Raw genomic sequence first — 23,802 nt, forward strand, 5'->3', positions numbered from 1 at the left:
CTGCCTCAACAAACTAAAACACGGTCTGCAGTTCAAGACCCATTTTTTGTGGCAATCTGCTATAGTTTTAACGAACTTTGGCTTTAACAAAATGTCTGCCATGATTGTTTTTACTTTTGGCTCAAGTATATTGCTCTTACATGTGTTTTGGCTCTGGTGTTTCTGTGAATGTAGTAAAAATAAGTTTATTGTGATATTGTACCATTTCTTGGCTGCTAAGAGTGATATGAAGCACTGGGTGAGTAACTGTAGCACTAATTGTCATTTATTTTCATTAAACTGAATGTGAGGGGGAGATTAATATTCTATTACTGTACGAGGTATTACAATATATTCATTTGGTAAGAGGTTAACATAACTGTTTTTTTAATGTACAACTTAATTTCTGCCTCGTTCTTTATCCTATATTATTTATATATCATACATTATTACATTTATACACATTGTTCTTTTATCATTATTATTACCACAAATAGTTTTTTTGCTTTGTCTTTTTAGGCTTTTTTCCTAAACCAAGTATTTGGAAACCTCCTCTAGAATCTTGTCGCAGTCTCTAGAGTGTACCTGATACACTTAGTGTTGTTCTCGATATGACAGTCAAGTTGAGGGTCCTCAATACTCAAACCTCTTGCTTAGTAGAGGAACGTCAGAGGCCTTTGGACCTCTCGTATACCTCCCACCTTTCCCGATTTTGGTGGGATATCCTGACTCACAGGCCGCAAGAGAGGCAGAGTTTAATTAAATGTGGGTGGGGTTTTTCCTTAAATTGACCATTTGTGGGCAGGGTTTGGGCATGATAGGGAGGAGCTTATTATGTCCCACTTTCGTGATTCTAAATGTTGGAAAGTGTGATCATGTTGTCCCATTAATTGTAGTGTTCTCTGCTCACACTACATTCACCAATATCCAACGTCTCCCTCTCAGATCACGCCTGTCACACTGTGCGCAGCCGAGTGCTCACTCTGCTCCCTCCTCTCCCGCTAGACATGGAGGCTCAGCAGAGGTACATATCCCCTTCTGTGTGCCTAGGACTGATGGGAGATATTACTTCCCAGCAGCCAATCACAGAAGAGCGTAGCATGATCCCTATAGCTGCCTGCCCGTGAATCCCCGCTGTCATTGGTACCTCCATGACAGCAGCACTACACTGTTATTATGATATTTATTTCCAAGACACTGATGTGTCCGTGACCTCATTTTTATAAATAATCTCAGCTTTCCCCCTTTCTTCAATGGTCAGAGGTCACGTTACATTCATTGGCCGAGGTTATCATGTAAATATATTGTATATGAAACATTCTTCTTCAAGAAACATTATAAAGCCTATAGAATTGCATTTGTTATATAGAGAGAAAGAAGACATTTGACTGAGCAGTTGTTGACTATAAAAAATAAGATTATTTTCAGGGACAAATTGTTAAAACTTCTTTGGAAATTACAGACAGCAGTTGACTAAGGAGAACGTTCCCGTATCTCAGCTTACATATATTTATCTGTGTAAACCAACAGCCCACATGTTCTTCTGCTTGAAGCCTAAACTAAGGATTAAGTATCACGTGACCATAACCAGTGGTGTAGCTAGGGGGCCCGTGGACCCTAGTGCAAAATGTGACAGGAGGTTAAGGCCCATGCTAAGCTATAAGTATCTGTTATTACAGACTAGAGCAGCAGTGGGTAACCCGTGACTGTCAAGCCCCATCCGGTTCCTAAAGCTTAGAATTGTGGCTCCGGACGGCCGTATCACCCATGCACGGAGCTCCGGGTGCAGACAGCTGCGGATTTGGAGACCCCAAACTGCTCGGTTGATCGAGAGCAGCCACGTTATGTCTGACAACCCAACAGAAATCATGGCGGGGAAACTGCCCCCTTGGTTCCTACACCCCTGGCTGGTGAGTATAAAATGTACAACTGTATAACGAGCAGCTGAGAATATGGCTGTTCTTGGATTGTTATTCTTTCAGGGAAGTTTTAGGAGAACCAAAACCACCGTTTACATCTGTCTAAAGGTATTTTACTAATTGTCAAAATTGTCTCCATTATGTCACGGGGCCATCTGAGGCTTTTTTCATCCATATATTAATTCCTCAATGGTTTTTTTTATGGCTAATTTAATTTTATCCCAGGGACTGGACTGCCTGATCATTCAGAGTCACCTTGGCTTAATAGAAATGCTCTTCTGGCGAGACTACAAAAGAGGTCAGACCTCCGATCTGACAGTCTGAGAACGTGCACAGGTACAAGGGAGAGATCTTTTCTTTTTGAGGGGGGGGGGGGGGGGCTGCATGTACAATACAGGGAGGATCAATACATGGTGGCAATATATTGGGAGATTCAATACAGGAGTCATATATGGAAGCATCAATAGAGGGGGGCGTGATATGGAGGATCATCAATTTGGGGGGGCACAATATGGGGGAAAGTCAATATGCAAGTTGTGACATGATTTGTGGAGGATAAATACAATATATTAGGTAAATCAATATGGAGGCCATAATATGGGATAGGCTTAATATTGGGGGGTCGCTATCATATGGTAGTGTGTGTTGCAAAGGACAGGTTGGGAAGGCCCAATGTCTAACAAAGGCCGGTACCATCCTCTCTATTGAATATAGGTCACTAGGATGCACTCTTAATTGTATGGCAGTTACTAGAATACAGTCTATTATTTTATGCTGGTTACCAGAATGAATTGGGTTTTAACAAAAAAAATGGGGGAGGGGTGCAGGGAGAGGGGGCGGGCCGGGAGAGGCCACACCTTCTAAAGTAAAGTATATTGCATGTCTAGTTTGAGGATTATAGGGAAAATGGAAGTCTCAGGTTGTTGTTAGACACCAACACTTTGCAGGACAATTTGGTGGAGTTTTTGATACAGCAAGTCACGTACTCCATGCGATAAGTATGCCATAGTCTATTTAATACTGCTTGTTGTGATAGGGGTGGGGGGGGGTCCCAGTCAGCAGGTGGGTGCTGCTATTATGTGTCTGATCAGTTTGTTTTGGGAGGAGGCAAACGTAATAGAGATCGATAAGGAAGAACTTGGACATTAGAACATCCAACAGAACATTTAAGATCAAAGTTCTGATGGTCTTCCAAAAATCTGGTAATTTGGAGCATCCCCAGTAGATGTGGAGAAAGGAGCTCAATTGTGGTTTTTTTTGCTTTCTTTTTTTAAATGAGTTATAAATCTGTCCCTTTTTTTTTTTTTTTTTTGTGCAGTTTTTTCTGCTACAACATGATGGAAGCTGGCAGACTTCCTAGAGTGTGATGTCACAGGAAGCTTCTCAGGAGCACACCGAGCATGCTCCTGCCAGTCACACTCATTACTGCCCAGTAGATGGAAGAGGCGACATATACAATCATGCAGCTCTAGCGCTTAGTGCGTCTTGTATGTAGATGACGAGTACGATAAAATAACAGATATATCCTTCTTATTGCTCACTGTTTGTCTTATCACGCGAGATGGTTCTAGAAATTATATTAAACGTAGAAATTCCCCAGCAATACATAATTACTCAGAAACTGAAGAATGTGTTATAAGCAGCTCAATCATTTCAGACCCAATAAAACAAAAAAAGAAACAAAGCAGAGACAGGTGTAGTCTTCATATATTTATTTACAATAAGTATCCAGGGCGATGTATCACCAAGAGGCAGCTCTACACCTAAGAGGAGGAACAAACAAACATCAGAGATTGAAATGAAAGTGGAACATTTACAGGCAGAAAATAAAGTATACAACTTAAAATGGATGCGAACGGCCGTCTCCCTCATCTACGTCTCCCTCATCTACGTCTCCCTCATCTACAGGCTTTTTTCCCCCCACTTTCAATTTCAACAAACATTTAATTGAAGAGCTTTTGCCAAAATCTATTGTAGTGAACAGGGATGGCAGGGGAACCATCAGCTTGTCAAACTGAATACCCTTTAAATTCTTGTCGTCGTAAGGGGACCTTGATGAACACATTGGTAAATCTGGCTGCTCTACACAACCGGCCTTGTATCCAGATCTCAGTCATCAGCCAAACATTAGCACAGTCAGAGGATTTTCACATACCGAATCACTGTCTAACAGCATCTACCATCCAATCAGTTCGGTATCTCATCTCTCAATCAGATTTAGATCAGGATCTGCAGTCTATTAGTGTTTAGACTCGGATTGATGACCAATTACATCTAAAATGATCTGATAAAATGATCGGATTGGCGTAAAGGTGCAATATCCTTTCGCATGAAGCGGCTCAAGATTAAAAAGGAAAATAAATGATGAACAAGGGGCTCTAACGTTACGATGAGACACAGCATGGGGAAAAGGGCCTTTTAAATAAACTATATATGTTATTTCATTATTTCTCTCTGTTCATGTAAATCTGTAGAGTACATTGTACTTCCACATGTTCTTAAGCATCACACAAGAGAGTAAAGACATCTGTAATGCACACAAGTGACTTATATCTGTATCTGTATTATCAGCAGAAACGGCAGGATAGTTGGTTATTATGTAATGTAATAAACAGTTGTCCCAATACACAGGGCACGGCCCACACTTACTATAAATGAGAAGAGGTTCACTCTTCATCTTCTGGGAGAATTCCCAGCTCCTCATCAGTCCACTGTGCTGGGTCAGGATAAGGAAAATGACCCTACAAAAAAAATAATTGTAAACACTATCCAGCATTTGTTATCCTACAAAGATGTATTATGGCAATTAAATCACTGATATAATCCATTTTTTTTAATATTGTATTTAAGTGAAATTAAAAATTCTAACTTAAAAAAAAAAACAGTTTGCCAAACCCTGTATGTAAATAGTAGGCAGCTCTCTGTTGGGGCCATCTGACTGTGTGCTTGTGTGTCAGCTGACAAGATTAGACCTCCACATAAGAAGACTCTACTAAAATACAATGGAGAATATAAAAAAAAAGAAATAGAATACAAATCGCAACAATCTCAATGTGTTTATTTTATATGGAGGTGCTTCAGACACCACAAACTTTCACGAACACTGTGCGTGGCTTCCTTACATCCAATCCACTCCTCATTTATCTTCCCCTGTCCTCAGTAACATAATCATGAGTGGACACAAGCCACTGACTCCCAGAAGATCAGGTCACTCATCTCCTGAAAGATTAGGGGGTATATTTACTAAACTGCGGGTTTGAAAAAGGTGGAGATGTTGCCTATAGCAACCAATCAGATTCTAGTTATCTTTTATTTAGTACATTCTACAAAATGACAGCTAGAATCTGTCTGGTTGCTATAGGCAACATCTCTACTTTTTCAAACCCGCAGTTTAGTAAATCTAGGCCTTGTTCTGGTGTAAGCAATCTGATCATTTAAATGGGTACAGGTTGTTCTATCCCCGCAGACAAACACCGCAACTAAAAAAAAAGTTGCTCTGGGTCTATTCAAATGCACCTGAAAATTAATTATATAAATAATCTATTCATATGTAGAAATTGCCATACTGACCAGTCTTACCACGTACCCACTGCAATTTTAATATGCTAGAAAATGGTTGTGACAGTAATATGAGTGTAAGAGAGCCTCAAACAAGTTGCATTATTAATTGCTCTGATCTAGTGTTTTTCCAAAAGGTTTCTTGAACCATTAAGTGCTCCAACTAGACAATAATCCCCAACACCCTACAAAAAATGGCATTTGATATGCATTTTTGGCTAATGTCGAAAGGCACATTTCAAATGCCAGGGGGTATGTGGCACTTTGATGCTAAAAAAAACATTATGTAAAAAAGAAATTATTATTATTTCATGTATTACTATTAACATTAGACAATTACACAGGGAAAATTAAAACGGTATTATAGCGCCTTCAAAATTAGTGAACTTGTGACCAGTCATCATGGGCGCTGCAGTGATCCTTCAGCTGCACTTGTGAAGAGAAAGCAAGACACCGGAAAAAGTTCTCACCAAGACTGCATCCGGATCATGCCATAAATGCCACAGAATCCAGAACCACATGAAGCCGGTGACGAGCTCGGCCTGAAAGCACTGAGACTTTGTCAGTTGCGTCATCTGTCTGTAACGAGGTACGATGTGAACTTCAGTCCCAGCACTAGGGTACAAGAAACACAAGATCACACGTAAACTCACCACTATTATAAGTTATAGCTTTGTAGCAATAGTATAACACAAAATCTGTATAGAATACAGTTACAAAGTGGAAATAACCAATGATGTCATTTAACATAAGCATCGATAATGTATAATGGACAATGTTTATATTATCATCCTTTACTTATAAATAGCTGCCATATTACACAGTGCTATACATGTATACAATGATATGTAACCAAATGTAAAGATTATAATCCAAGAAGTATGGGGAACAATTGCTACATCAGGTAGCAGAATAAGAAATGTAGATTTTGGTGGGGGGAGTGTGTCTAGCTACTGTAAGGCTGCAGCATTATCAGCCACCAATAGTAACGCAGTCATCGGGGACGGACATTTTTGTGTAGCTATCGGAGGTGTGTAATGGTTGGAATGAGGGGACACAGTGGAAGGTGGAGACATGAACAATAATATAGTCCAGTAGAAATCTTAACAGCTGCTGGCAAATATGTCTGTCCTTCATGTTATCTGAACCTACTTCATCGTCTGGTTCTGGAGAAGGCTGTCACTTCTGTGCTGCATGAGCATTCTTGTGGATAGCTTCCACCTATGCTGTGTGCTGGGTGATCAAGTCAGATACCGTTAGGTTCAAGGTTCCGTCTCCAACCAAAGAGTGCACAGTTCCAGATCCAAGATATTTAGAAACCTTTCCTATCTCATCTTATAGAAGGTTATTTATATTTCCTGCAACTGGGTTAATTTGTCCAGGCACAGCCTATGAACATAAATAGGATGCCTAAAATATATCTATTGGGGTCCAAGTGTACAGTTACTTCCATGTTATATACTATTTTTCAAGTCCTGTTTCCAAGGACTGGAATAGGACACTGGGAAGTGCTAAATGTTTTGGCAGAATGATGTCCTATAAAGCATGTGTCAATGGGCTATTCACTAGTAATAAGGCAATGGTAGCTCAAACACCTCCAGTATCTATGACCATTCTTCATCAAGTAACAAACCTATATCTCCCTCACAGGATATTCTATAGTTCTGTGTGACTGTAACAACCCTTCATGTAAAGTGATCATAGATCAACCCCATGGTGCTAAACTACTGCAGTATCACAGGAATACAAAGTCTACAACTGGAGGGGGGCTGGCCCCCCAAAATTGAAAGTATAGGGTATTTCTCATTTGGAGTCGTGTGTAAAAATAATAGTCATGAAAAACTCCATTTAATGGTCTTAAAAAAGTATTTCCTATGTATATAACAGGTCTATATGAAGGATAGTATATTGTATCCAAACGACTTCATCTAGTATTTACGTTAGTTCGAGAAGCGATGCATTACATAAGGGAGGAAAATCAGCAATGTCCAGGGCACACGTGTGCACAACAAAGTTTTGGCAATGGAGCAATTAAATAACAAAGAATGAGCACGTTTTGTTTATTTATTTTGCTCCACAAACAGCACCCACTGAGAGGAGCCCACACACACACACAACCCCAGTTGCCTCATTGGCAAGCACCCACAGACACCCCCGTACCCCCCACTGGCAAGCACTCACAGACAACCCCCTACTGACAAGCACCTAGACACCCCCCTAGCACCTACCCCCCACAGACAACCACCTATCACCTACCCCCCACTGACAAGCACCCACAGACAACCCCCTATCCCCCACAGACAACCCTCTATCCCCTCCCCCCCACTGACAAGCACCCACAGACAACCCCCTATCCCCCACTGACAAGCACCCACAGACAACCACCTATCCCCCACTGACAAGCACCCACAGACAACCCCCTATCCCCTACCCCCCACTGACAAGCACCCACAGACAACCCCCCATCTTCTACCCCCCACTGACAAGCACCCACAGACAACCCCCTATCCCCTACCCCCCACTGACAAGCCCCCACAGACAACCCCCTATCCCCTACTGACAAGCCCCCACAGACAACCCCCCATCTTCTACCCCCCACTGACAACCCCCTATCCCCTACCCCCCACTGACAAGCACCCACAGACAACCCCCTATCCCCCACTGACAAGCACCCACAGACACACCCCCACTGACAAGCACCCACAGACAACCCCCTATCCCCCACTGACAAGCACCCACAGACACCCCCTTGCCCCTATTATACAGAGACCCTGTATCACCATCCTCCCGCTTCTCTTACTTGCGGACCCCAGGTTTTCTCCGTACTACTCCCCCAATAAGACGGCTTCCAGCCCTCAGGGCCCCTCCGATCCGTACCAGCGCCGCCATGACACCGGATCAATGTCACCTCCGGCACCGACCAGTCATCGCGAGACTTCCGAGGTGCAGGGAGAGCCCACTGACACGTGGGGGTGTATTATAACATTCCCACCACAGAATAATTGTCCTATAAATACAATAAATTTACGTCTACCTCATCTGGTAACAACATAACATTCTCTGAACTAAACTTCGAACTGATTGTTTTTGTTATTATATTACAAAAATTGACAAAGCTTCAGGAACAATAAATATAACGCAGTGACTGAATAGCTCTGTTCTAATTATTAGAAGCGAATTTATAGCTTAATTATTAATAATTAATTACAAATTAATGTAACCAGAAATACTAACCAGGAGGTGTTACTTGTCAATACAGCTCACCCCTCTGCATTGAGTGGTAGTGTCGGTTACCATGGTTTCCCGTACACACTGCTCAGTACACACTGCACATCTGCAGGGTCCTAGCGCCCCGCTGCATACTCTATGAGCAGGTTAGTATATGAGCTGAGTTATATTGTGTTTTTTATTTTTATTTCTGTGTACACTATCGATAAACGTTCACTGGCCACGTTGTAGAGTAGAAACAAGTGTTATCTTTACACAGCTATATATGTAGTAATATATATTTACTCTATGTGACAGCAGACTCATCATCAACTTAGTTACATAGTTGCCAATCTTTAAATTAAATGATTTACCAAAGTTCCAGTGACTCTTTACTGCTGAGTTGGTGCATCTGAGCCTGGGATCCACAGGTTGCCAGCCTGCTCTAGAGTTTTTGGAAAACAGAGACATAAAGATAATTATTACTAATGTACTGATGCATCCTTCTTGTGCAAACGCCAGCTGGTGTATATACAGCTTTATGCTATGTTTCATTTCTAAGGAGTAGAGGAATCTGGGTCTGCTGTACTCTTTAATGTGTGCAATGCAGGAGCATATCCAATTGTACAAGATTCCTAACTGGTTACATTATATATATATATATATATATATATATATATATATATATATATATATATATATATAAAATTCATCCCAAAATTCACACATCAGGGATTGTTAATGTTTCCCTGATGGGTCCCATATTTAAGTCTGTGACTCAACTTTGCATTTTTACATTCCCAATTTTCATTTAATTCATTTATTGTTGTCTAATATTATTGACCAGCATGCATGGGGGCGTGGCTATAATTTTAGACAGTGCTTGGCTGCTCTCCATTTCTTCCTATCCTCATAATATACATGGGCAATGCTGCGTGGACTATTGTTAGGTGCACACACCTCTCCCTTTTCAAGCATAGCTGTGTGAAGCCGGAGCAGGGTCCAGTCACCTCAATTATACAGTGCCCCAGGCTTGGAGGGGGGTTTCCAGGCACTAGAGAACTCCCCCCTCCTCGGTTTGCCTATGTTCTATGAGCCACCAGACATCACCGTTCTGTCCGGCTGCTCTCATTTCTAGGTACTACGATGCCCGAATATCACAGATTTTCCTGCGCACTTCTATGGGGTGGAAGGTAAAATCTGTGAGGTTACATCGCTGCAGAGTACGTTTCTGAAGCACGCTGCGACACATCACAGGAAATTCAATAAGAATTTAACAATGGTACTGATGGTGATCTATCCAAAATGGTCAGATGACCAACATTCTGGGTCCCAACCCACAAGTATAAATAAAACGTCAAACAAATTAAACATTTTTTTTATCAGTAAACTCCCTCACCCCTCAGCTACAAGAACAGCAGGGGTCTGATGCATGGGTTTCCCAAAGTTTGGCTGCATTTCAACCCCCTGCTTTTGCTAGAAATGTTTGCTCCCCCAGGCATACAAGTTGGTAGATGTTTGAATGGACGGCAGTGCGGCTCAATCAAATGCAATGATCATTTTAAATGTTACCAGCGCCAAACAGCTGCCAAACTGTGGGAGTTTTGTGTTCCAGTGAGTACGGGGCCTTACAGTTGTAGCTCATTTTAAAGTTTAAATGGAAATAAACATGGAACAAATAATTTCATCTGTTGTAGAGGAGAGTTTCTGAGCATGCACAGAAATATATCACGCAGGATATGCTACACAAACCAGCATATGTCCGAATAGTAATCAGGCCCAAAATATATTGCATTGGTCAAATAAATTAAAAATAATATATTCATAGCATTTAGAAGGATAGATAAACTTGGAAATGCTTTTGCATACAATATCAGTGGGACTGCACAGATATCTGAGAAATAGCCGGGATCCTTTAGGTATAAATAGCTGGGATCCTTAATATTGTCCTTTTCGGGGGATTAGGAGCTTCTTAAATAGGCCCCTTATAAGCATTTTGGAATTGGTTGCTGTTTGGTCACATTCTCATACTAATAATGTTCTGCTTCCCCCTGCTGGCAGAAACATGTATTTTACTTCAATAATAGCTCCGTGAACTTTAATTCTGAAATTATTAACCCCAATCCCAACAAATGATTAAAAAGAATATTTCTTTGGTTTTATTAAGAGAAATATTGAAAATAACTTTGTTAATCTCCATTCTATTTATCATTTGAGATACACAGCTAGAAATGAGAACTGCCTTGCATAGTAATTTATTCGTGCATCATCATCATTTATTTATATAGCGCCACTAATTCTGAAGCGCTGTACCCACTAACATCAGTCTCTGCCCCACTGGAGCTTACAGTCTAAATTCCCTAATATAGACACACACACAGACAGAAAGACAGAGAGGGACAGACTAGTGTCAATTTTGATAGCAGCCAATTAACCTACCTGTATGTTTTTGGAGTGTGGGAGGAAACCGGAGCACCCGGAGGAAACCCACGCAAGCACAGGGAGAACATACAAACTCCACACAGATAAGGCCATGGTCGGGAATCGAACTCATGACCCCAGTGCTGTGAGGCAGAAGTGCTAACCACTGAGCCACTGTGCTGTATTGTCGTATAGCATTTATAGAGCACCCAAGTGTCCTGAAATACCAGGAATTGTATTGTCTGTCCGTGAATACTTTACTTACATGAACTAACCGCAAAACGACTTCTGTGTGTAATTCTGTATGTTCTGTATGTTAATAAAAATTTAATGTGTTCTAAAATTCCATAGGGCTTTTTATGCTCTTGACCAGTAATTCGGTCATGCTAAGTTAGGGAGGGCGCCATAAATGTCCCTTGTTTGTAGCAAAGTGTCTCTGGAAACTGTATTCAAATAATGGAAATTCTGATAGCCATACATTATATTGCTACATTGTATCATATTTAACAGTGTTTACTAAAGAAGGGGCTATAGAAAGGAGAGAGGATTGTTGCTGGTTGTGTATTTTGCTCTGTGTTACTGTTACCTTGTCCTCATAGAAACAAGTGCTGAGTGTGAGACATTGTTTGCAGGACTGTTTTCATTAGACACCGGAGACATGTGCAGTCTCTATCACACCAGCTGCCCTCCTGACTACTACACTGGGGCAGTGACCTTCATCGTGGGCACTCTGGATGGAGACCCTGTGAATTTAAGTCTTCTGAAGGACCATGTCTCCCATGCCCTCTACAACCTGGGTAGCAGCTTGAGAGTACCATCATTTAATATTATCCACTGCTCACATAAGGTAAGTGCCCCTTTCTCCTTTTATGTTAGTGGCCAAGATCGCTGATTGAGATGTAGTTGTTGAAGTGGAACTTAACCCAAAAAAGAAAAGCTGTGTATATTTGAGCTCATGCATCTGCTAAGCACGGTGGCTCAGTGGTTAGCACTTCTGTCTCACAGCACTGGGGTCATGAGTTCAATTCCCGACCATCGTCTTATCTGTGTGGAGTTTATATGTTCTCCCCGTGTTTGCGTGGGTTTCCTCCCATACTCCAAAAACATACTAGTAGGTTAATTGGCTGCTATTAAATTGACCCTAGTCTCTCTCTCTCTCTCTCTGTCTGTGTGTATGTTATGGAATGTAGACTGTAAGCCCCAATGGGGCAGGGACTGAGGTGAGTGTGTTCTCTGTACAGCGCTGCGGAATTAGTGGCGCTATATAAATAACTGATGATGATATAAATGTGTCTTTTAGTAACTGAGAATGAATGATGATCTCTCTTAAACTAAACATAAGAACATAGAATTTGATGGCAGATAAGGATCACTTGGCCCATCTAGTCTGCCTATTGTTTTATTAACCTATGGTAACCTCCAACTCTATTTGATCTATCTCAAACATGTTTAAATTGCTCTACTATATTAACCTCTACCACCTCTGATGGGAGTCTATTCCACTTATCCACTACCCTTTCTGTGAACCTACTTCCCCCCAGTGTCAGTGCATGTCCTCGTGTTCTAATACTTCTCTTCCTTTGAACCCCTGATATATTTGAAAGTTTCTATCACATCCCCCCTTTCCCTTCTCTGCTCCAAACTATACATATTAAGATCTTTTAGTCTTTCCGGGTAAGTTTTGTAATATAGACCAATACGGCTGTTATGACTAATCAGACCTTGCAGAGCATCAAACATATCAATATTTTTCTTTTTCGGATTTGGTTCCACTTTACTTTGGAGCGCTCTGTGGAACTGAGCAACACATCATTGTGGCTCATGTTCCATTTTCTGAACCTTATTAATTTTTGAATATAGTTCCTGTTATTGTTGTTTTTACTGTTGTACATTTATTTATATTTTCTTTTGTACTTGTTTGTAAAACTAATATACAATATTATTACTAATGCAGCATATTTTCTTTCTTTTGCTATATATATATATATATATATATATATATATATATATTTATACTTTTTGTTGATTACCTGGAAACAGAAAGTCACATAAAAACTGTTTATAACAGATAATAATACTGTATGGAGCCTAGTAGTAGATAGTGCAGGACGCAGATGTGGGTTTGTGTATCTAATGCACTTGTCCGATCCATCTGTCTCCTGTAAGAGGAGGCACCAACCAGTAGTGTGAGATCACTTGAGAGTGTTCCATGGAATGTAGAATAGATACAGTGACAACATATGATTCACCTGCTTCCCTTCTAACCATTAGATTAGCAAGTTCTGTGACCGCGCTGTGACATGGAGCCCCGACACGGCCTCTCAGGCTCTTTCATGGATCCGGAGCCTTGTTTGTGGTTCTGGAGCCAGCCCTACCAATGCCCTGTCTGCGGCATTTGAGGACCCATCATGCCAGGCTGTGTACTTGGTAATAGATGCTCTGCCACCCAGCTTGCTGCAGGAGATCTACGGCTTTCTCTCCAGAGATGACAGCGCCTGCTCGGTGAATGTGGTGTACCTTCTGGAGAAGCCATGTGATAGCCTGGCAGAGGGGTCTTTCCGCATGATTAATCTAAAGCCCCTCGGATCTTTAAATAAGGCAAGTATGGGAACTTTTATCCAGGAAGATTTGACCTTATATAAAGGTCGTTAGGCAAGGTTGAGATTATTATTAAGTGTTTCTATGAATAAATAGGGTATTATGGTCTCATGTGGGACAACTAGTTACAATAATACAGAAAAGAAGCTGCGGGATAGCTCATCTGGAAGACAGATAATCACTAATCACTTATCTTTCTCTCACGCCGCTCTTCCTCTGCCTCCCCTCTCTGCCTTGCCCTTCACTGGCTCCCTTTCCCCTTCAGAATCCTCTTTAAACTCCTCACTGTCACCTACAAGGCCCTCTCCCTTTCCACTGCCCCTTATATCTCTAACCTCCTCTCCATCCACACTCCCGCCCGTTCCCTGCGTTCGGCCAATGATCGTCGTCTTTCCTCTGCCCTGATCACCTCATCCCATGCCAGAATTCAAGACTTCTCCCGTGCTGCCCCCCTTCACTGGAACAACCTCCCTCCCTCCATCCGCCTGTCCCCTAATCCTTCAAATGGGCTCTCAAAACCCATCTGTTCCTTAAGGCCTACCAACCATCCACGTAACCTTATTGTTCTCATCACCTCCCACTTTCCTGTCCCATCTTGTACTTGGACCCCTCCACTGACTCCCCCTGTGCCTGCTGTCCATCTCCCCTCCCCCCCTTAGTATGTAAGCTCTTATGAGCAGAGCCCTCTTCCCTTCTCTCTCAATACCATTTCTCCTACTCCTACACCACTCTACTTGCTATGCTTGGAGATATTGAAGTCTTGGCTATACTTGTTCTACTCTGTTCTGTCGTACCCTTGTATACTGTCTGTACTGTGTTTTTGTATTTTGTACGGCGCTGCGGACACCTTCTGGTGCCATATAAGTAAATAATAATAATAATAATAATAATGTTGTCAGCTGGATGTTCAGCAGGATTTAGCTTTTTATAACCGAATGTTGTTTTGGCTGTGGTGATAAATGCTTAGGTAATTGTTGGACATCTTCTTTAAGAGAGCTGCCAATTTATGATTTTATACATATGTATAATGAAATATAGCGTAAATCAATAAGTAATCATGTTCATCTGGTTCTAGATCAGAATTAACGGTAATCAGAGATACAGTCCCTGCTGCTCGTCTTCATCGTCCTGCACATCCTCTACGATACAGTCCTCCGAACATCAGTATGTACCAAGAGCTAAGAATACAATGCGGAAATCTACATGACATTCTGGATATATGTACAGTAAATATGTCATTATAGGGGTGGAAACCTGCGGCCAGATTGCGATTTTTATGTGGGGACTGGACAGCAGCAGGGCCGCGCTTGCCGAAAGGGAGGTTCCAGGATTGGATGTAGGTGATCACGTCCATTCCTGGGACGACCACCTGGGCCAGGGACACCGGGTTTCTGTCCAGTCCCCACATCTACATCTCATCATTTATCCTTCCCCATTATAGGGATTGTCCGCATTCAGATATTGCATTATCTTCTCGGCTGAGCATTTTGGTCACATATTTAAGCAGATTTCACATGTGCCAGTCCAATTGGAGTGCAACAAGAGATTCCAGTCATTGGGATGAGCCCTTAAAAGCTTAGGAAATTGTAGATTAAGCAGAGAGTGAAAGGGCTTAGTATGAAAGAGGTGCACTAGTTTGTCTAGTTTGGTGAATCATGCCAAACACAAGATTTTATTTTGGACAATGAGGTTAATGAAATTAAGGAGTATAGAGGGGGCATTTTTAGGGACATTTATTGTGTTGCAAAAGGGCACACAGCCGTTTTCTCTCAGCAAAGACACTTTTATTTTGCACCAGTACAAAGCGGGAAGATATCGGGTTTTGTTCGATATTTTTAATGGTATAAATTCCATTTGGAGAAGCACATTCCTAGACTCACTTTGCAAATGTTAAAAAAAACCACACAGAAGTATCACATGTAATAAAGACAGGTCTGGTATCCACTTACTACCCTGATTAAAGCCATCAATTAGGCTAAACCAGCATTGGGAGGGCTTAGCGACTAGCCTTTGATGTGATTTTAAACTTTTTGCACTGTCGACTTTTGTTGTCCTTTCCCAAATACAGCCCACTGTGCCACCATATTACTTCTCCTATGATCTAATGCTTATATTCCATAGGATGCCACCATTCAGCTGTATTTTGACCTCCAGAGAACCTCCAGTATCTTGTGCAATGAATGGGGGACCTGCGATCATCACACCAGAAGCTTTGAGTTTGTTGAGGGGAGCAAGGGTGTTGGCTCGCAGAGACACTGACAGTCTTTACTACCTGGGGCACATTGCTCGGGAGGTGGAGGTGAGTGGCTGTGTGTGACATTGTTTGGCTAAATCCTACTAACATGGTTTGAGAACCCCTTGTGTTATAGTAGGTTGCAGAGCTAGCGATTGTCCCTCTGTCTTGCTTCCTCCTTTCCTTCAGGGCTCCTGTGATCGTTTCCTTGTGGAGTTTGAGAAATGTCTCTCTTTGAAAGGCAAAGGTCAGTTCCGTATGCAGGAAACATCTGTGTGTGACATCATCCACTACGAAGATGCAAGGTGGAGACCTCTAGATCCAGGAGACCATGTGCTGGCACCAGTAGATGGGAGCTTGGAGAAGTACGGACCTGGGACTGTCCTGCAAGGAACAGAAAGCCGAGTCTGTGGCTTAGGTATTATGACATCATCTTACATTCATATTCAATATAAATAAGTGACTGCATCCTTCAAGGTACATTAAACGGGATTTCCACCCACATGGCAGATTTCACTATCTTTAGTTAACTTGTCCCTTGACAACCATTTTCATTGTCTAGTTGTCAGCCCCACCCACTTTCTTGCTACTTTACAGATATTAATTGCATTGCTTGGTAGGTGTGGGTTCAAGTCAAGGCCGAGATTTCAATGTATTAGTGTTCCAGGCTTCTGCAGACAAGGGCTTGCCTGGCTCCACTGTGTTTCGTAATAAAGTTGTATGGTATAATATTGTCCTCCATTATTATATATAAATAAGGTTTTTATTAGTTGATTACTGCACCTATGATTGAAAGACAATGGTGATGGGACCTCAGGTATCAGATTGCCTGCAGAATGTTATTCTGGCGAAGTAACTGTTTGAAATACCGTAACATCTCTAACACTCTGTAGCTTCTGACAGCGGTGGGATTCTAGTAACTTTCTGGAACGGGAAGACCAAGAAAATCGCCCCCGGCCTGGCCGTCTGGATCCCCCAGACATTAAGTGACCGCATCACCCTGGAGCTGCATATTCCTCTGGAAGCCCGGAAGAAGCTTATGGAATCCTGCCCCGGTTTCCCCTTCATAGGCTCTGCCGATAAACACCATCCAGCGAGTCAGACGGAAGACAAAGTGGGAGGCCCTGGCTCTCATACCTGTCTATACTGCCGGCACAGTGCTGGCGTCTGCCGGAAATGCCAGGTGCCAGAGGAACTATGGGCAGCTCTGAGGACTTCACTAAGTCACATCAGTCAAATGACCTCGTCTAAAGGGAAACCTTCGAAGAAGGTGGACAAAGAGAAGGCCCCAAAACAAAACATCTCACCAAAGCCTGTCTACGGCAAGGAGAAGAATAGACGTCCAAAGACGAGTGTAATAGACCAGAGAGACCACCAGAAAGCGGAGCAGATAAGTAGACATGTATGTTTCTGTGCTTTGCTGAATTGAAGTTGTGCCAAAAACAAGTGGCGCAACTTTGTAGTTGTATATAGTTATTCTTCCACATAGGTCGGCTAAGTAACAGAGCTGCATAAGGGTAACACCGAACTGTGTATTTTACCTGCACGCTGCAAATATGCAGCATGCATGGCCTTTGAACAACGGTGTAGTTGTGAATATATTGACTGTATTATATATGGACCACCTGGTGCTGAAGAAACTGTCTTCATCTCATCAGATCATCTGGGGCAGCACGGTGGCTCAGTGGTTAGCACTTATGCCTTACAGCACTGGTGTCATGAGTTCAATTCCCGACCATGGCCTTATCTGTGAGGAGTTTGTATGTTCTCCCCGTGTTTGCGTGGGTTTCCTTCGGGTTCTCCGGTTTCTTCCCACGCTCCAAAAAGATACTGGTAGATTAATTGGCTGCTATCAAAATTGACCCTACTCTCTCTCTCTCTCTGTCTGTCTGTGTGTGTATGTTAGGGAATTTAGACTGTAAGCTCCAATGGGGCAGGGACTGATGTGAATGAGTTCTCTGTACAGCGCTGCGGAATCAGAGGCGCTATTTAAATAAATGGTGATGATGATGTATCTACCTCTGGTTGAACCTATTCTATGAATTTGCTTTATGTACCTTCATTTACAGACAAGTTTTTGAATGTAACAAAATGTGCATATTGGACTTTGTTTCAGAAGGAACGCCTCGTTTGTAGCCGAGATACTCAGACCGAGAAAAACATCGACCCGTACACCCCAATCGAATCTAATGTTAAAAGAACAGAAGGTAATAACATGTGCTTACTCTTTATATCTTATAATTCTTAGCTTGGGGGGGGGTTGGGGCAACTGATAATAATATCATCAAAGACAGCTGTTCTATGGCTTTCTCTTAAATCTGTCTGTTCTGCTACAAGGAGCCTTGAACACCCCTGATCGTTAGTGCTTTTCCAGTTTAGAAGTGCTCGTGCTAATTATTATAGCGTTTTTAGCGCAGCCGGAAGAAAGCAGCGCATTTAGGGGCACATTTATCAATGTTCACATAAAGTGAAAAATTGTTTTCAATCCTTATCACAATGATAAGGATTGAACTATTTCTCAAATTTATGTACAACCCTGCACAGAAACAGCAGTTCTGATAAACTGCTGTTTCTGTGATAAAAAAAAAATCATACTTACCCCCATCTTCGGAACGCGCTGTCTCCAGATCTCCTCCTCGTCCTCTTCACCTCTCTTCTTACTGCACATGCGCACAAACATCTGGCTCTATCTCTGCAAATATAGTTGCAGAGACAGAGCGGTGAGTGACAGGGAGGGATCATGTGATCCCTCCACACATGCGCTGTCCAGCTCTGCTCTTCGGAGCAGAGCTGACAGCACTGAAATTTTTCAGCTGGCGTACATTATCATGACAAGTTACTGACAAAAACTATTTTTGCGGTTGGGAGCAGTCACCATACTAATGAATGGTGACTGCTTCCAAAAACGAAGCAGAATGCAAAGCAGCAGATATCCACGATATCTGCTGCGATGCACCTTTCTTAAATATGCGGGACACACAGAGGGCCGTGGATTTTACGGTAAGTGCACGATAGTGCACCATCACTATTTGTTAAATGTGCCCCTTAGAATCCATAATGAGCGCTGCATGCAGGGTCTTCTCAGACGTAATGCATTGGAATCGGAGAGGCGCAGCACTGAGCGGTTTGGAAATGTGTCCTAGACGCAGCTGTTAGCCGTTTGGAAACCATTCAAGCAATTAAAGGGCTCATGTGACATCCTCTTCATTATACCCCTACAATATGTGGAATAAAAAGCACTTGTGGGAGGCCACACTTAGTCTTGTCAGCTTCTTCCATTTTGCAGAGAGTTGCAGCAATAAAAAAAATACTAAAAATAGCCATGGGTGCCTGCCAAATTGTACTGTAGTGAATACGGAGAGTAAACGGATGAGAGAATTCAAAGTTTACAACTGAGTTACTATTTGCTAGATCAAATCTCCAGCTCAGAAGTAGATAGGTTAGAAACTATTGTAAATGTGCTTTTTTCTTTTTCACTAGAAGGCAGCAAAAACTTTAATAACCATAAATTGCAAATCATCCTATCATCAGTAAAATGTGTAGATGTGTCATAAATCTGCAACAGTTAATGACCTCTTCTTAAAGTGGTTCTGCAATCTCAGTAATCAGACAGATAATTACAGTAATTGCAGAGTGTTTACTAAGTGACCTGGGATGTGTATATATATGGCAGCTTCCAGTGTGCAACTGTGAAATAATTCCCTGAGTTAGTAGGAAGGGTAAAGGCCCTGCAGTCATTAAATGTATTTATTGCTAATTTATAGGTGCCAGATTAAGCTTCTGTCATGGCATTTGTTTCTCTTTGGGAATATATGATCTATTATCTGCTAAGGACAAAGTTGCACAGAAGTTTATGGATAAGATTTAACTCTATAGAGTCACTAAAAAGTTGTGTTTTATATAAAGGGGCTACTGATATTATTCATAAAGTTGTGATCATGGGGTAACAATTGTCCAACTCACAGCAGACTTCCTGACAATAATCCCATTGAAGGACACTGTAGCCAGTCTCTCCTCCGCCCTATGTACTTGACAACAGAGAGCAACAGCTTAGCTGCATTATAAATATTAAACAATGTAAAATATCTCAAAGTCTGTCAAGGTATGGAAACTTTTACATATATATCTGCAAATGTTCTTTTTAACTTATTTATGCAATGTAACTTATCTTTTAGAATTTGGTGGTCTCCTAATGTGTCAGTGTAAGCAGAATGGACGCATGCGTTTAATGCAATTATATATTAGACATGTTGTGTTCTGTGCCTTTTTTTGGTAAGGTGACACAATGAAGTCCTCGTACAAAAGCTCAACGTCAAGCCTGGACAACATGACCCATCTCCAGGCAACTCTGCAACGTATTGATCAGGCCATGAAAGAAGACCGCTTAGCCATGGAGTCTGCCATACTTGAGCGCAGACCGCGATCCACTCCTCTAAAACGAGTAGGTTACGTGGGAGCTGTTAGGCTAAATTCTCATTGAATAGCGGGTGCTGTGGTAGAGTGTGTGTCTGTTTGTATGTCTGTGTCTCCAATTTCCTGATATTTATCTAAAACCAACAAACATCAAAATAGCAAATGAAAGCTGCTTGGTGCGACCACTGTGTATAACGGACGGCCTCAGTTGAGATACTTAATAAACTGTAGGCTGTACAATAAAAGACGGACATTCTACTTTTTTACGTTTATACAAACCGTTACAAGCAATGGTTTATTTTTGGGTTACTCCCCAGAGACGAGAGTGCATCCTTCTGTCTTCAGAGCTATATTTAGGCCTTAAAGCCAACGCCCTCCTTGAACTTGATGCACTGATGAACTCCAAGTCAAAGAAAAGTTACAGTAAAGTTTGTGGAAGCATACACTGATGCTGCTACTTGGTGCTTTGGAGTGTATGCACCAAAATCCCTGATATGAATGGGAATGGAATTTCTCAGAGATATCCAGTGGGCATCAAAAGTAGAACTAACTAGTTATTTTAATAACGTGGGGCCTGATTCATTAAGGATCTTAACTTGAGAAACTTCTTATTTCAGTCTCCTGGACAAAAGCATGTTACAATGCAAGGGGTGCAAATTAGCATTCTGTTTTGCACATAAGTTAATTACTGACTGTTATTTCATGTAACACACAAATACTTGATAGCTTATTTGTACACTGAAATTTACAGTTGATATTTGTGTGCTACATGAAAAAACAGTCAGTATTTAACTTATGTGCAAAACAGAATACTAATTTGCACCCCTTGCATTGTAACATGGTTTTGTCCAGGAGACTGAAATAAGAAGTTTCTCAAGTTAAGATCCTTAATGAATCAGGCCCCTGTTCCATAATATTGTGGACAATGAAGCATTTATCTTTTAAATTTGCTTTTTTTTTCTATGGAGAAATCAGTTTCTACTCTAGTTATGTTCTGCGGAAGAGAAGCTTCAGCTGAGAATTCTGAATTTAGCGTGGGCACACCTATATGTTCCGTAACCAGTAATTTCACAATGTTTTTATTGTTAGTAACTAAGCAATCTAACTGAAGTATCAAAAATAAATTATTCAGGCTAAGTAAATGCAGTCATTAGGTAAATGATGGCTTTTTATAATCTTTATGATGTGTATTAGGCAATAGGTATGATGTCATATGAACATAGTCATTTTGAGCAAACGATAATAAATATTATTATTATTATTATTATTATTATCTTTAACTTATAAGGCGCCACAAAGGGTCCGCAGCGCCGTACATGACATATACAGAAAACAGAGAACCAAGACACAACATGATACAGAAAGAACAAAAATATATACAAACACAGGTAACAGGGTAAAGCAAATCAGATTATTTCTGGGACAGATATTGAAAGGGATGGTAGAAATCAGCGAGAAGTAGGCCGAAGCTTTAGAAAACAGGGAAAACAGGGCTAGGGAAGCAGGCCAAGAGGTACAGAGGGTGATGGAATAGTAGAAGGAGCACACAAGGAAAGAGGGCCCTGCTCCTGAGAGCTAATTGTAAAATAGTTCCCCCTGTAAAGCCCTCTTCTACACGTAATCTAGGTTGTTGAGGTATGCAGGCTTGAGTTAATCTGCAGCATGCATTGGTTGGCTTTGATCTTTCCAGAATTATGAAGCTAAAGTGCCCAGATTTCAGGAGCCGAGAGAGCGGAAGGAAGGGGAACAAGCAGAACTGCGAAGGATTCAGGAGGAGGAGAGAAGGAGGAGGAGAGAGGAGAAGAACTGGGAGATTGAACAGAATGATGTGATGCTTAAAGATAACAGGTATAGAAGGTGTTGGCTGAGAATCCAACCAAACCCAACCATATAGTGGGTAAAAGAGGAGGGAGAGGAGATGTCCCCAGACTGACTGTGGATGTAGGATTATGTGGTTTTATTAGTCACGGCCCATATATGGGGACCCTAAGGAATTATTCATAAGGGGCCTCTTAAACTGACTTACAGTACATTCGATTATAATATAAGTTACGTCAATTTGATTTCTCAGGCTGTGCCCAATAGCCAAATTGTATACCTATGTGTTAATTAGATTAGTTTATTAGATACAGCTCTTCTTTTGTTAGGCAGGGTACACACTACAGGTTGTTCGTTATTGGACCAAACACCAGAAAACCGACCGCTCGGCCAGATATCACGGTAGTGTGTACACTTACACGATGCCCGATAGTCGTTCCAAAGCACCGATCGTCGGTTCGTTTGGTTGGTCGGTAAACTTAATAATCTCGTTGCAACCAACTTCCGATCCTGCAGTGTGTATGAAAGTGCCGATAGTTCCTCAAACAGCGAGTGTAGAGAGTGCTGTAGGTGTAATAATTAAATTGTTCGTTCTGAAACTGAATATTTTGTTTCAGAGTCACAGAAGCTAACGAAAGTTATAATTACATTGTGGAAAAGTAAAAGTTTATTTCATTCAAATATTGTGCTATCATTCACTAAACAAATACACTGCTTTTGAACTAGATGATCAGCACAGATCTGAAGGTAAAAGGTGTATAGTGTGTAAACATATATTGGCAGACTGATTGTACCTTAGGTCATAGGTACAATCATTGTAGATAAGACATTGGTCGGAAAATTCTGTATTGTGTACCCAGCCTTAGACTGTAGCTATTCATCTGGACTGGAGTCAGCCTTCTGTACCTCAATTAAGATCATTGAATAACTGACTTGCAGAATATTAATTTTCACCTTAATACTTTTACATATAAATGTCAGGTCCTAATGGCCATTATTAATGGAATATTTTATTATTACTGTACCGTTCTAGGCTGTGCTCTGAGCAAAGAATCCTGCTTGACCTGGAGAGAAGACAGGACAACGAGGGCTTAGAAGCTCCGCAGGTAGAATCCCGCAGAAGCCGTAAGAAAGAACAAGATCTCGGGAGAGAGTACAGAAAAGAGGAGCAAAGAGTCACGTTCTGGAGCGACCTCCAACAGCCCAGAGAGAATCTGGATTTGGGGAAGAGCCAGAAACGTCCTGAGCAGAATGACGAGCACAATGTAAGTTTATAATGATACAATCTGTGTTTTAAGTGTTATCAATCTAGACTGTAAGAGGAAGCTGTTGATTTATAGACATGTTTACAAGGACAGTTTTGTGTCCCAGGACCTAGTGCAGAGCAGGATGATGACACGGCAGAGGCGGCAGGAAGCGGATCTCCAGGACTGGCGCAGACACCAGCGGCTGCAGGCAGGGGCCACGCGCAGAGTTTCCAAGAGACTGGAGCGATTCTACCACCAGGCGGAGCAGGAGTCTCGCAATGACACAGACCTGCAGCAATACCTGAAGGACCACAATCTGCAGGCTGTGCGCTCAGGATTGGTGCTGTAACAACTCTACCGTGTGCGGGGCTGTGTGTGTATGGAGGGGGACACATGGGAGTGTGCAGGT

At 41.7% G+C, this 23,802-nt stretch overlaps 2 protein-coding genes across 2 annotated transcripts; one reads left to right on the forward strand and one right to left on the reverse strand.

Moving 5' to 3' along the window:
- Positions 1–3,595: 3,595 nt before the first annotated feature.
- On the reverse strand, positions 3,596–8,392 carry NDUFB2 (NADH:ubiquinone oxidoreductase subunit B2). The gene is made up of 4 exons (XM_075210373.1): positions 8,257–8,392; positions 5,927–6,071; positions 4,548–4,639; positions 3,596–3,661 (listed from the first exon to the last, which is right to left on the reverse strand). The coding sequence occupies exons 1-3, from the start codon at positions 8,343–8,345 to the stop codon at positions 4,565–4,567; spliced, it is 309 nt and encodes a 102-aa protein (XP_075066474.1). The 5' UTR covers positions 8,346–8,392; the 3' UTR covers positions 3,596–3,661; positions 4,548–4,564.
- A 2,589-nt stretch (positions 8,393–10,981) lies between these two features.
- LOC142149603 (uncharacterized) lies at positions 10,982–23,742 on the forward strand. The gene is made up of 11 exons (XM_075204926.1): positions 10,982–11,931; positions 13,356–13,682; positions 14,758–14,846; positions 15,804–15,981; positions 16,105–16,333; positions 16,809–17,317; positions 18,032–18,122; positions 20,193–20,356; positions 22,019–22,176; positions 23,180–23,411; positions 23,518–23,742. The coding sequence occupies exons 1-11, from the start codon at positions 11,743–11,745 to the stop codon at positions 23,740–23,742; spliced, it is 2,391 nt and encodes a 796-aa protein (XP_075061027.1). The 5' UTR covers positions 10,982–11,742.
- The last annotated feature ends 60 nt before the right edge of the window (positions 23,743–23,802 follow it).

The sequence above is a fragment of the Mixophyes fleayi genome, chromosome 4 (assembly GCF_038048845.1).
Source record: "Mixophyes fleayi isolate aMixFle1 chromosome 4, aMixFle1.hap1, whole genome shotgun sequence".
NCBI classification, from domain to species: domain Eukaryota; kingdom Metazoa; phylum Chordata; class Amphibia; order Anura; family Limnodynastidae; genus Mixophyes; species Mixophyes fleayi.

What these genes read in the sequence shown, in the direction of transcription:
- NDUFB2 (XM_075210373.1), bottom strand. Translation starts at nt 8,345, where the DNA reads ATGGCGGCGCTGGTACGGATCGGAGGGGCCCTGAGGGCTGGAAGCCGT. An exon ending in AGAAAACCTGGGGTCCGCAA is followed by an intron (nt 6,072 to 8,256) that starts GTAAGAGAAGCG and finishes CTTGTACCCTAG; the next exon opens with TGCTGGGACTGAAGTTCACA. An exon ending in ATGATCCGGATGCAGTCTTG is followed by an intron (nt 4,640 to 5,926) that starts GTGAGAACTTTT and finishes TTTTTTTTGTAG; the next exon opens with GGTCATTTTCCTTATCCTGA.
- LOC142149603 (XM_075204926.1), top strand. Translation starts at nt 11,743, where the DNA reads ATGTGCAGTCTCTATCACACCAGCTGCCCTCCTGACTACTACACTGGG. An exon ending in GATCCACTCCTCTAAAACGA is followed by an intron (nt 20,357 to 22,018) that starts GTAGGTTACGTG and finishes TGATCTTTCCAG; the next exon opens with AATTATGAAGCTAAAGTGCC. An exon ending in AGCAGAATGACGAGCACAAT is followed by an intron (nt 23,412 to 23,517) that starts GTAAGTTTATAA and finishes TTTGTGTCCCAG; the next exon opens with GACCTAGTGCAGAGCAGGAT.